The sequence below is a fragment of the Puccinia triticina genome, chromosome 12A (genome assembly GCF_026914185.1).
Source record: "Puccinia triticina chromosome 12A, complete sequence".
NCBI lineage: Eukaryota > Fungi > Basidiomycota > Pucciniomycetes > Pucciniales > Pucciniaceae > Puccinia > Puccinia triticina.
In genome coordinates, this window is record NC_070569.1 from 3,050,141 (window position 1) to 3,063,790 (window position 13,650).

General features: G+C 45.4%; 2 protein-coding genes across 2 annotated transcripts; one reads left to right on the top strand and one right to left on the bottom strand.

Annotated features, from left to right (window-relative positions):
* Positions 1 to 31: 31 nt before the first annotated feature.
* Positions 32 to 841, bottom strand: PtA15_12A266 (uncharacterized protein; the record flags this gene model as incomplete). The annotated part of the gene is made up of 1 exon (XM_053161857.1): positions 32 to 841. The coding sequence occupies one exon, from the start codon at positions 839 to 841 to the stop codon at positions 32 to 34; it is 810 nt and encodes a 269-aa protein (XP_053025833.1).
* Positions 842 to 6,941: 6,100 nt separating this feature from the next.
* Positions 6,942 to 12,125, top strand: PtA15_12A267 (uncharacterized protein; the record flags this gene model as incomplete). The annotated part of the gene is made up of 4 exons (XM_053161858.1): positions 6,942 to 7,017; positions 7,065 to 7,346; positions 8,741 to 9,018; positions 12,006 to 12,125. The coding sequence occupies 4 exons, from the start codon at positions 6,942 to 6,944 to the stop codon at positions 12,123 to 12,125; spliced, it is 756 nt and encodes a 251-aa protein (XP_053025834.1).
* Between the last annotated feature and the right edge of the window lie 1,525 nt (positions 12,126 to 13,650).

The following is a 13,650-nucleotide window of genomic DNA, read 5'->3' on the forward strand; positions in this document are numbered from 1 at the left end:
TTCACCTTCATCTTCGTTGCCCTGTAACCATTTATTGCACCTGAACCCTCGCAGTCAAGACCCTTGCCTCCTCAAGTAAACCAACCACCTCATAACATCTCTCTTTAAACAACCCCACAGACAGCTTGGTCAAATTCGCGACAAACGCCTTTGAGTGCTTGCCAACTCTCAACAAGGCATATGTTTTCTTGAACGCTGCCAATCCGGATTCCTGCATCTGAAATGTCAAGGCGCGAACCTCCGCATTACTGAGCCGAGAAGTATCTGCAATCCCACAAAAGACTGGCTGAAGCGTCTGAGACAGGCCCGGCGAACGCTCTTCTACCATGTGCAGAAGGGCATGGCATACACCTTGATAGTGGTTCATGGTCGCCGGCGGTGTGGCATCGGCCATGGTGGTCCTATCCTTTTTCTTCTTCATCACCTCGATTGCACGCTTGAGGATGGTTATAGCCGAGTCGAGTCCCTTGCTGGCTGCTCCCTTTGAGTGAGGTGATGTCGGGTGACTGAACTCTTTGTTGAAATGGATTGGCAGGGCATTAGTGATGCAGGTAAGGTCACTAGGTGTCGCAGTTGGGGGTTCGAGTGGGCAAGCAGTAAGGTTTGGGTGTGAAGCGATGAAAGTGGGGATAGGTGGTGGCGCAAAGCGGCTGCGCTTGGAATCAGTTGCTTCGCGAGGTGAGAAGGCACCAGAGATGCGTCTCTTGTGCATCCCTGATTGCGTGGTCTGTACGAGTTCTATGTCCAAGTCTCCGTCGATAAAGGTTGGGTCAATGGTGTGTACGCTACTAGGTGCCCGCTCTACCACCAACATGCGGTACTCTTGGGCCAGGTAGTACATGTGAAGACAACCACTGCCAACTTGAGTGAAATGTTTGCAGGAGCAGCTGATCAGGTGTGCTCTGGAAAGCCCAACTGCTGCCTTGTAGTGGACGTGATAGAATCGCGAGCCCGGAGCTGAGAAAGATGAAACAACAAACTGTAGTGATATGTAGTACATTAGACATGTGAGTATATACTAGTCACCCACGATCAACAATAAAGAAGAGAGCTCACTTGTGATGTATACCAATGGATCTCAGCACCAATCACTGCCAGATGTTCCCTTGTATATCCGTCTGCCCGGGTCTTAGATCGTTGCTGGTATAGATTTGCCACTTGCTTGCGGAATCCAGTATCCACCTGGTAGAACTTGTGGCTGAAGTGAGGTTCGACAACATCACAGAGAATTTGAATCAGCTCGTCGATTCGGCGACACTTGGGTGGGGGAATGAATTTGGTCTTGAGTATGAGGTGCCATGCTTTGGTGTAGTTGTTTGTATGCATGTTCTGGTGAGCGGTCTTTGGGAAAAAAGGTTCTCTAGTCAGATATTTTGGTATTCAACAGCTGAGAGGAAAATATAGCACTGACAACTCTGTAGAACATTGACCAATGTTTGATATGCGTGTACCACTGTGAGTCTACGTACTTCGCAAAGGGCTTGTCAATTTCCCTCCATTTGCTGAGAAAGATCATTGCTTGGCTTTTCGGGAACGTTTTTGCATGCATCAGCTTTTGGAAGTCGCTGATCGCCTTGGCTGAACGTTGACCCAAGGACATTCTTGCCTTCTCCTTCATGGCTTTCATGACATGGAAGTAGCACCAATAGTGCCTTGGTGCTCCGTCCGCGAGGTCGCAAAAACACAAGGAAACCGCTGTCTTGATTGCCAATGCACAGTCACTCATGACAGCATGAGGGACCAGCCCAGACAAGGACCGTAACCACCTGAGGATCTGTTCCAAGGGTTCACTGAAGCATGTAATTGAAAGTCAAGAAAAGATTAGCGGGATGTGAGTCGAGAAAGAATGTGATATTGGGCCACTCACATTGCAAGTGATCCCGTAAAAGCCCAGCAGACCGGCAATCCTTTGCCTGTGACTGGATTGCGGATCATGACGGTATAGAGACTAGCCTTCCGATTGCCCGAAAGAAAATGGTTGCTGACCGCGTTGTGAGTTGCGTGAACAAATAGCATGGTGGTCCCGTGCGCGAGCATCATTTCGCGTTGCCATGGGGACTGGAGCGCAAAGAGAAACATGTCGGAGTCCACAAGTGCCGGGGAAAAAGTGTACCATCCAAGCCCGTCAAGGTGAGATTGCCAGAGGGCCAAGGAGGTGAAGACGTTTGGATCCCGTCTTGCCGGAGCAATAAGTCGGGTGCAAATGAGATTGTGAACGAGGTCATACATAATGCGCCGGCCCTTGGGGGCAGCAGAGAAAGTCTTGCAAAGCTGATAATGTGTCAAAAAGATGGTGTCAATGTCTTTTCTTGTCGGATTATACAAAAGAAAGTTGTCTTACTGTGTTGAGGTCCGGGGCCAACAGGAGCTTTTGAATCCCCTTCTATCCAATGCCCGAATCAACACGGTTGACAACCCACTGGTGCACGGAGACAGGAAGACGGGTGGCCTGCATGTCCTTGAGAGTATTGAGTTCGTGGCTGTGCTTCCAATGCCACTTGACTCTCATGGTGTTTGTAGGACGGTGGTGTGAAATCTCAAACTTGGCTTTGCAGCCACACTTTCTATCGGATGCTTCTTTGCGGGAATTGAGAGGTGCTTCGTGGTGGCCACTGCAAGGACAGGCGTAGAAGATCTTGAAGTGGTACTCCGGTGGGCGGCCGGCTTTCTGAGATGAAGAGGCGGCGGCAGCGGAAATAGCTTTATAATTGTCGTATCCATTCTGGCGGGTCCATCACACCGTCTCCTGCATCTTCTTGACAAAATCATATGCATCCCCCATAGAATGACCCGGTATAGAGAAGCAGAATGGGTGTTGCGGGAATGAGGGGGCTACACCATTTAGCCATCGGACCATTTGCATTGCAAAAGGGTGGGCTTTCGTGCCGTGGGGGGCTGGAACCTCTGAGGTGGTGAGTTCGGGTACAACATATTCGATATTGGCAATGAAGGGGTAGATTTCTGTCATGGTTGGGGAATAGGATGGCAAGAATGATGGGATTGGCTTTTTGTTGGCCGGGGAAGCGGAGAGACGGGAATCAAAGAGATTGGGCGGACAGAGTCGACTCGAGGGGCGCTGAGAGGAGGAAAGTTGGGTGAAAGGTGGCGAAAGGGGTTGAGAGCGGTCAAGAGAGGGAAACTTGTGCGGAGTCAAGAGGGGGAAAATTGGGGAAGTGCAAAGTTTTGCGGTGCTGTGATGATAAAGTAGAAGCTCAAAATTACGACAAAATATCCAAAACAAGGTATGTAGCTTGTGTCACCAACAAGAATAAACAAAGCTGAAAAATGAAGGGTTGCAAACAAAGCTGAAAATCAAGGGAGGCACCGGGCCTGAGTAACATGAAGGTGGGGAAAGCAGCTGGGGGTAATGCTAGGAAATGAAACAGCTGAAGTGGGATGACAGTTAACGGAGGGCCAAGCTGGCCCTTATATGGGCCTCTATGAAAGTGAGGCTCTCCTTGGGAAGCTCCAACTTAGGAAATAATTCACAAGGCGCACAGGCAAACACGGTTGGGGTGTGCTCATCATCCCAACCCAATCAGTAAAGTATGTAAGAGCATTTATTGTTTTTCCGGAGGATTAGTAACTATGGGGATTTAACCAAATGAGGAATTGGTTAGGTTATTTTCAACCCCCGCCTGGCCCGGTGTGAGTCCTCTCAATGACCGGTGGTGACTGGTCATCAAGAGGTGTGACTGATGACCGGTCCGCGCCGGTCATTGAGAGGTGGGAGTCCCCTCGATGACCGGTAAAGACCGGTCATCAAGAGTAGCACCTCCCCTCAATGACCGGTACACACACCAGGGGGGAAAGTGTGGCACTCTCTGGAGAGTGCCAGGCCGTAATTCTGTCAGTAAAATGGTCTGATGTTGGTTAGATGTGAGTTGCAACTCTTTGTTCAACTTCCTTCCCAACAGATGTGTGACTGTAGGTGAAGCAGTTGCGGGATGATCTGTAACTCAATTCCAACACATGGAAATATCTTAGTTGAAATTTTCTGTTTGGTTCACATCAAACAAATTCCTGGATGTGAGCTTCAATTCACAAGATATTTTTTCAAGAATGTAACTATCCTGATGCTCAAAGATATCCTTGACCAAGTGACAAGAAATATTTTTCTGGGCTGAGTTTTTTTAATCAAAACCCACATAAAATCACATAATGAAAGATAGCTGTAAAATATAGCAACCAAAAAGGCTCAGCTAACTGGTAAATCAATCCTTGTGGGATATTTCCGCCATGCCTGTTCCCTACATCTATTGGGAGGAAAGTTATGTAAAATTAAATTTATCTTTTTTGAGTATCACACAGTGTCAAAGCTGGGAAAACCTCTGTAACCTGCATTCCCTCCCTCTAATATGAAATGTGAACAATCAAAGAGGCCTTTTCACCAGCCATGTTTACCAAGTGATGGTCCAATTCTGCAGGCTAAAGTTTGCCATGCCTTCAGCTGTTCATTTTGGACCATGCACCTTTTGTATGTGAATACATGTTGCACAATTTTCCCTCACTTGACCTCCATCTGATTGAAAAATGCAGCGGCTAGAGGTTAAAGTTATTAAGCTTCACAGCAGGAAGGGGGAAGATTGGGGGATATCAACAGGTGTATCAATATTTTGATGATCCTGGAACCAGTAGGAGAAAGATTTCAATAGCTGGTCTGAGAACTCTGAGGTGAAAAGTCAATTCTGAAATGTCCACACACATCTCAGCATGGGTCATACCATTTTTCTTGTAGATCAATCATCTTCACACCTTTTCCCTGACTGTTTTGGGCAATTTTTTCTTCCATGTAGCATGCCTTCATCACACCTCCCACCATTTCCATGTCCATTGTGCAAAAAAATGGGGTTGATTGCTCTTATCACATGTTATTTATTAGCACCAGGTGTAAGATATGAATGGTTCTCTTTTGACCTGCTTTATCCAGAACAATGAAAATTCTCATCATTTTGGAGTGGCAAAAATGGTGTTCATATGTGTTGCAAATCACCAAAACAACTTGTTTTCCAGGAGTTTCAAGCTGGGCACAAGTCAACTGCAGTGGCAGCGGGGCAACAGGGATCAGCTCTGTATCCCCGGGGGTCCCCGGGGAGGGTGTTTTTTTTTTGTTGCTATGTCCACCATCATGTTCGGCCGAACATCAGGGTGGACATTGGCGAGTTGCTTGTTTACACGGGCTCGATGACCCTTGTTTGCTGGTCATTGAGCTTGGAAAGCACCAACTCAATGAACAGTGTACCAAATACTGTTCATTCAGCTTGGCTTTTCCGAGCTTGGTGGACAGTATAGACCACCCACCAAGCTCAGAGAGGCCCAGATCAATGACCAATAGGTGCTGGTCATTGGACTAGGGCTTCTCCGACTGGATGGCCAACACAAACTGGCCATCGAGTTGGGAGAGGCCGCGCTTGACAGGCATCATGCCCTGGTCATTGATCCGCAGCCTCTCCGAGCTCAAATCCGATGACCAGTACATACTTGTCATCCAGCGAGAAGCCCTAGCCCAATGACCAGCACATGCTGGTCATCTAGTCAGCCTTTCCGAGCGTGGTAGGCAGTCTACACTGGCCACTCAGCTTGGAAAAGTGCAGCAGGATGGACAGTACATACTGTCCATCAAGCCGGGACTTTCCTTGCGCTATGTACAGTAAATATGGTCCTTAAAGCTGGGAGAGGCCCGGCTCAATGACCAACATGCAGTACTGGTCACTGATCTGGGATTCTACCAGCCAGCTAGTGACCTGTGATCAAGTGGAGGGTCTCTCCACTCAATGGCTGGTAGAACCAGTCACTGAGTAAGGAACCCCTCCACTCAACAGCTAGTACACACACCAGTCATCAATTGAAGAATCCCTCCACTCAATGACATTAAAAACCAGTCATTGAGTGGAGGATTTCTCCACTTGGTGGCTGGTAATTTAGATATGGTCATTGAGTGGACAAAACCTTGAATCAATGGTTGTCAAACAGTCATCAAGTGGAGGGAATCTTCACTCAATGACTTTAAACCCCACTCATTGAGTGGAGGGGGTCTCAACTTGCTTCCTGAAACACACCACAAAGTGTAGAATACCAGGTTGTACCAGGCGTCAAGTGGGGGTACCCTCAACTCAATTACCAACATGTTTGCCATGGAGTGGATCAAAGATCAGCCTGAGTTGAACATAAGGTCAATATATTTGAATCCTGAATGCCACATGCTCACACATTTGACATCAGACAATCTTCCCAAAGAAACATACGGTCTGGCACTCTCCAGGGAGTGCCACACTTTCCCCCCTGGTGACACTGGTCATCAAGAGGTGTGACTGATGACCGGTCCGCGCTGGTCATCGAGAGGTATGAGTCCTCTGGATGACCGGTGAGAGGTGTGATTGTGGGCACTCCAAAAAAAAGGAGACATTGGAGTGCACCCCAATGCACTCCATTTGGTATTTGCCAGCTGGAGTGCAAAGCCAAAATCCTCCACCAAAAAGGTGGAGTGCTTGGGCTTGTACTCCATTTTTTTTGGAGTGCATCTAGCTGCACTCCCCTATTTTGGTCAATTTTGGAGTACCCAGTTTTGTACTCCAATAAACATGGAGTGCCCATCTGGGGACTCCATGTTTTGGGAGTACAAAATCAAGGCACTCCAACTTTTTTGGAGTGCTGGCCCCCCAAAGCCAAAAATTTGGAGTGCATGAAGTAAAAGTTTGGAGTGCATTTAGGCTGACCCTTATTGAAATCAATGGTCAATATCACATTCCAAGTGAAATTTTCTTTTCAATTTGAGCGCGGTTTCCTGATTTTTGTGCAGAGGGAATTAGGGTTGCAGAATTTCCCGTTGGAAAGGGACAACATAAATAATTTTCAACTGAATTTCTACACTTTTATTCAACCAGACTTCTCACTCAAGCTCACAATCCTCAATATCCCACTGCCCAACTTAACCATCCAAAATGCGTGGACCTGGCTCTGCTGCTCCTGCTACCACCGATGCCCCAGAAGACGCCTCAGGATATTTCACCGATCAAAGTCAGAGTGGGCCTCGTCGCTCCAGCCGTGTGACAACCCCGTTGCAGTCGAGAACACTTGTTGCAACACCAAACGATTCCCGACGAAGCTTAGCAGCCCATCCAAGCGCAAGTGCAAACAAGCGACAAAGGCAAGCTTCCGGTTCTTCTGCAGGTTCTGTGGTTGTAAACTCTCAGTCGAACGCCAAGACACATGTACCAAGAAAACATCCAGCACTCAAAAATCAAACCATATCCCCAACAAGGCCGCGCAAAGTACCCAAGCGAATGATATTCAAGCCCCCAAGTGCAACTGCAAAAAGAAGCTCCCAGCCTCCCAGCTCCGCACAGGTATGTATTCCACTATTATACTGAGTTTTGCATCACAGTCTCATGATATTCCTTTTGGTTAATCTAAGCCTAAGGAAAAAGACAACACCTACGACTACAACCAAGACTCGGAGGCTGAGATCTCAGAGATCAAATCCAAATCACGCCACATAGCACAAGATGAGGACAATGACAACTTCTCATATGTAGAGGATTTTTTTGAACCTCCATATAGAAAACCAAACGTTAGTAGACACAATTTGAACTCTTTGTCACGTTACTTGGTGAAGGATAAGCTAATAAAACACTTTCTGTTGGAACAGGATCCTCCGGACACACTGCTGAATTATAAATGCAAATGGTGCCACGCTGTCTATCGGATTCATGGATCTTCTTGTGCAAACTTGAAAACTCACCGCGATGGCTCTGGTCAAATCTGCAAGAACACAAAAGGATGCAAAATGCGCTCGAAGGCCAAAAACGCAGGACATCAATTACCTGAATCTGTTGCAGAGCGTCTTGCGAGGGAGGCCAAGGAAAAAGGAGACAGCAACCAGACGACATTGAAGGGATTCCTTATCACTAGGAAGTTTGATTGTTGTTTACTCAACCAGCTGATTGTCCTGTGGCAATTAAGACAAGCTCTTCCTTGGTCCCGAATTGAAGACACATACCTCCGAGCTGCCTTCCTCTATGCCAACAAGGATGCTAAACTCTTTTCGCGCAGGTGGTCAGCGGATGAGGCAAAGCAAATATATGTTGTGCTTCGAAAGCGTGTTTTTGAGGGGTTGAATGTGAGCCCCTCTCTCATTGTATTCCTTGTATTTGACATTTTTTGGCATTGAATCTCCCTTTTGAATTGTCTATCACACAGAAACTTGACACAACATTTACACTCATCCACAATGTTTGGACGACTAAGGGAAATCGTTTTGCGTTCATTGGTGCAGCTGTCACATATATCAACACTGACTGGCTGTTTGTTGTGAGACATCTTACACTCAAGATGATCCCGTGGAAGCACAAAGGAGATCTCTTGGCGCGACCGATCTCAAACCTCCTCTTAAAAAATGATTTAAACCAAAAGATTAGTATTTCTGTTTCCAGGCAATGTTGCTGATTTACCGAGTAAATTTAACTAATTTTAATGATCTATATTCACTTGCTAGCCCAAACCACAGATTCTGGATCCAACAATAACACGATGGCGAGATCGATGCATGAATTGTTTGAGATGGACAGCCATTTGAGCTGGAATCCGTCCACGATGCATATTAAATGCTTTTGTCACAAGATCACCTTGATTGTCAACGCTGGTCTTGCTGCCTTATTGCTAAAGACTGTGCCTCCAGCAAGAACGAAACAATCAGTTTTGGGATATTTTCCAGTTCTTGGCAAGACTGCTGAAGTCGAAGAAGAAGATAAGAATGCGGAAAATCACCCCAACGTTCAACCTGCAGACAAACCTCAAGATATCGTAATCCTGGAGACCATCGATGAAGCCAAAGAAGCCTCTGGAAGCGAATATGGCAATGCCAATGATGAAGCCCCGTACAATGAGTGGGAATCAGAAGATGATTTGGATGACAATAGTAGTACTGCGGCTGAAATATGTCAGCAATCGGACACTCAAGGACAAAAGACTCAGTCTAAGCACAGCAGGGCTTTGAAGCTGCGGGATTTAACCGATAGGGTGAGAATAAGGTCTCTTGATTCTTTTTTTAACTACTATGCATGTTAATGTTGTATTACTTGTAGCTCGATCATGTGATAAAAGTGATTACTTGCTTGGCAGCCACACGGGGTCAATTCCAACAAACTGCCGAGAAGATGGGACTGGTAGTATCGCCTCTGATTGCTGGTTATGGGATACGGTGGAACATTAAGTATGAGAGCCACAAGAGGGCAATCCTAGCCCGAGAGGTGAGATTTCAACAAAATGCCATTGTTTTATTTCGGATTTTAAGCTTTATTATCTATCTAGGTCATTGACAGAATCTTGAAAGAAGATCAGGAACTTATGGAGAAGTCGAGACGTAAATCGAAGAAGGGAAACACCACCAGTGCCATTAATACCAGCATGTTCGATGACATATCGTTCACCCCGACTGACTGGCAGGACATTAAGGAACTTAATGTGGAGCTTGAGGTGAATGTTTCCAACATTGTGATTAATCTGAGCAAAATATCTGACTGTTGTGATTCTGCCCCAGGTTTATGTGAAGCTGACAAAAGCAATGGAAGGCGACTATCCTTCTGGTGCTCATGTCATTCCAAAATACTTGGAGCTGAAAGAGGAACTCAAAGAGAAATTGAATGGGTCCCATGAGAGCGACGCACTCTACCCCATTTTCTATGCGATGTCAAAACGTGTCAACAAGTATCTTGATGAAGCCATGGCCTGTGACTTGCTCGTTCTGGCAACACTTCTTCATCCATGCTTCCGGCTCACCCTTTTCACTCTTGTTTTTGGTCAAGAGAGTCATGAGGTCAATTGATGTAACAATCTAATCCAAACAGAGTTCACAAAGTATAAGGCCAAGCTTGCCACGCAAGCTTCTTCCATCACGACTCCAAACCCTAAAGAAAACCAGTCAACCGGTTCCGATTCAAAAGGATTATTGGCACGGCTTGCTTTGCTCAACAAAAAGAAACCATCAGCTCAAGAAGAAGAACTTCATTTGTTTTTGACTGCCGATCTCACATTCAAGCCCGAGGAAATGGCTGATCAAGAGTTGCCTCTGCAATGGTGGAAGGTACACTTACTAAATTTTCCAAAGAAGTTGAAAAGAGAATTAACTAGAGTTTTTTTGAAAGACACACTCAAGCCTTTATCCTACAATTGCCATGATGGCACGAAGCTACCTAGCCACCTCAGCAAGCTCGTGCACTGTTGAGAGACTCTTCTTTGCTGCGGCAGACGTTTTTAGTAACAGCCGTGGGAGTTTGCTTCCTGCTACCATGTCACGCAATGTGAGCTGCCTCATGTGGCTCCGCGGTAATGTTCCTCTTTCCAGTGCATTTGAAGATGCTGGTAAACTTTTAACAGAGTTAATTCCTGATCCTAAAAACAAATGATAGCTTGACTTGTCCTTGATTTTATCTTTATCTTTATTTTCCATCCAACACATTGTGTCTTTACCGTTATCAACTCATTATCTGCTGTCATATCAGATAACTTAACTTTTCCGAAAAAAAAAAAAAAGAAAAAAAACTGCCTGGATAACGTAGCTTGATGAAGATGAAAAAATTAAAAAAGTTCCCTAACGCAACTAGTAAAAGTTAGAGAAAACTTCAACGATAACGTCCTATTTTTAGTTACATTGATGTTACTTTGCGTTATCTATAAAGTAACCTCCCAGTGTTGCTTGTATGCTTATAGATGACTGAGAAAAAATGCTGAGGGGCCATAGATACTGCTGATATCTGTCTCTGAAACCATGAGAATCTCCAAACTACAGCTCATCAACCTCAAAAATGTTGGCCAGTGAGCAGGTAAAAGCTTTTTTCTCCAAAATCCTTGCAATATCCCAATCAATACCTCAACACCAGGAAAAATCAACTGTCACCAGACATCAGGTGACATCAAGCAACAATTGCTGTCACTTTTTTCCAGCTCTGGCACTACCACAAATAGGCTACAATGGCCCCTTTTTTTCCTGCAGGGGGCTGTACATGCGGCCAACTGTGCAACTGGTGGGTAGCTCAGTGGACTTAGGCTGATGTCATCTGTAGTCCAGTGACAATTTATTTTTCCTGGTGCAAGCTACACGATGTAAGCATAAACTGCCCTGGGAATTTACAATGCTTATATGGGCCAGTCCTATATAAGCATACATTGATTTATGCTTACTTTGCTAAGAAGCATACTTTGATGTAAGCATAGGATTTGTGTCCACCATCCTTATGCTTACATGGTGGGGTCACTGTATTGTGTTTTTCAAAAAGCTTGGAATTTTTTGATTTTTTTTGTTTCATTGGATGACTTCCTGTCAAGTCTGGGAGCCTCCCAGATCTGAATCTACACAACCAAACTCTTGATTATCAAGAAAAAGGGAAAAGTTTTCCTAAGCCTGTAATTTGTTGCTTTCAGGTGTGCTGTTTATTGTTTTGGTAGGTGTATTAATTTAGGACTTAGAGGGGCATCTAGAGCTCTCTAAATGCCAATGGGAAGTCATCCATTGGAGGACTTCCCTTTGATTTACAAGGCCTTGTAAATTCAGATCTGGCACTTGTTAAACCAGAATTTCACAATCAAGTGGGTGACTTCCGGTCTTCCTTCTCAACAAGCTTGTCTTCTATCACAATCTCATCTCCTGTTTTTGTTTTTGGCACAAGGATTGGAGTGAGGCTGACAACCAAGCCTCAAATCTGCTCATCATTTCTCATGGAGTCAAAGAGATGTGCACCAAGTGCACTGGTAAGTAGTGTCAAGGTGTTCCCTGGACAAATTTATCTATGAATCTTTGCCAAGCTATCCAAACAAAAGAATAGTTATGCTTTCCTCTCTGTCCTAGACAAAATAAAAATCTTTCTCACTAAAGCTAGGGAAAATTTTCTATGTTTGTATTAGTTTACTCCCCAACAGCTAAATTCACTGCTCTTGGGTGCCCATGTGGTGAGTACAGCCCAAGAAGGAATCCTGTGGGTTCCTCCTCAACAATGGGCATCCCATTTCAGATTGACTGGTGCTGGTTATTTGAAAGCTCATTGATTCAAGTTTTACCTCTGCGGATGGTCCTCAAATTGGTTGATGCTGCCTGGAACAATCATGCTAACATGCTCTACTTGCAAGATTGAAACAATTGTATGAATTGCCATGCTGGCTATCATAGTAGCCCCTCTTCCCTTTCCTTTTCTTTGTTATTTGTACTTGCTTTTTTTATTAAAGCTTATTTTTATATGGCATCAATGGCTTTTATTTTCTTTGTCTGAAAAAAGGAGAAACTAAATATGGGCACAAGGAAATGAAGAGCCATAAAGAATGCACACAGCTAAAAAGTGTAGGGTGGATCAATACACAAAATTCAGATCCCATCCAACTGATCATGAATGGGGAACTGTCAAATCTGGCTAGACAGGCAGGATTGAGATTTAAAGACAGGACTGTAGTGAATGAACCTGCAATTTGCAGCGGCAAAGGTGCCTTGCCCTCTATTAAACTAATTAAGGAAAACTGATGATAAGAAACTAGGCACAATTTAAACCACAAAATGATAAAAACCCAAAAGACAGGACCCATATGTATCAAAATATCCTCAGCTCATCAAGACTTAGAGATTTGGCAGTAGTGTTTAGAATGTGCGCTTACCGGGAGCGCAGCGGGAGGTGGGTCAAGTCCAGGAAGTGCTAGTGGTAGAGGCGCCTCACCGCGCTAGGGCGCAGCAAAGCGCGCAGGCGAGGATAGTCAGGCAGTACCCCCCAAGGGGGGCGCCGCGCCCCGCAACCAAGGTTGCAGAGGCCAAGCGCTGAAACCTAGTCCGTCAGGGAGCAATCGGCACCGGCTAACCAACCCAGAACCACCATATCATAGAATTTGGCCGACCTCATCTCACCACTGGATCCTTGTTGAACATGGAGGAATTTTTCGCCCCGCCCGCCCCCCCAGTTAGGTCTCCCGCCCGCCCGCGGGCTCAGACCTTTGTGCTAAGAGCTCCTAGGGAGGAGTTACCTCATTTAGGCTCACGCTACCTACTAGGGCGCGTGGGAGTACGTTCCTACTCCTCAGACTTTTCATCACGCGAAGTGAGACCCTCCTTTGAGGGTCAAGAAAGACGCGGAGAAGGAAAGAGGAGGAGGCTCTTTCCCCTCATCCCATACCAGGGTGGCTTGGGGAGTTGGAGGAACTACTCTTGGGTCACCCTAGAGAAAACCAAACACAACTGGTCTTTCCCCCATAAGGAAGACCAAGTACACATTCAAGGGCCCTGAACTGCTCACGGCCCCCACTGGCGCCTAGGAAGCGTCAATGGACTGGATAGAAAAAAAGAATTCCATGGAAAGTAAAGTATAAGGCCTCATTTGGCACCAATATAAATATAGACAATATAATCACCAATTAATTCAATACAAAAATACAAAATTCAACATAAAGCCTCCAAATTTTTTTTGTAGGCAACCTACAGTGCTGGTCTCTTCAACTGATAACTCGGATGCAACTGATTCAGCCATCTTCAGCACCATAATACCATTATATCGCTTTTGACCAATATGAAGCAATATAATGGTATTATGGTACTGAAGATGGCTGGGTAAGTTTATTCTGAGTTCACAGTTGAAGAAACCAGTACTAGTAGGTTTCCTATAAATAAAATGGTGGCTTTAT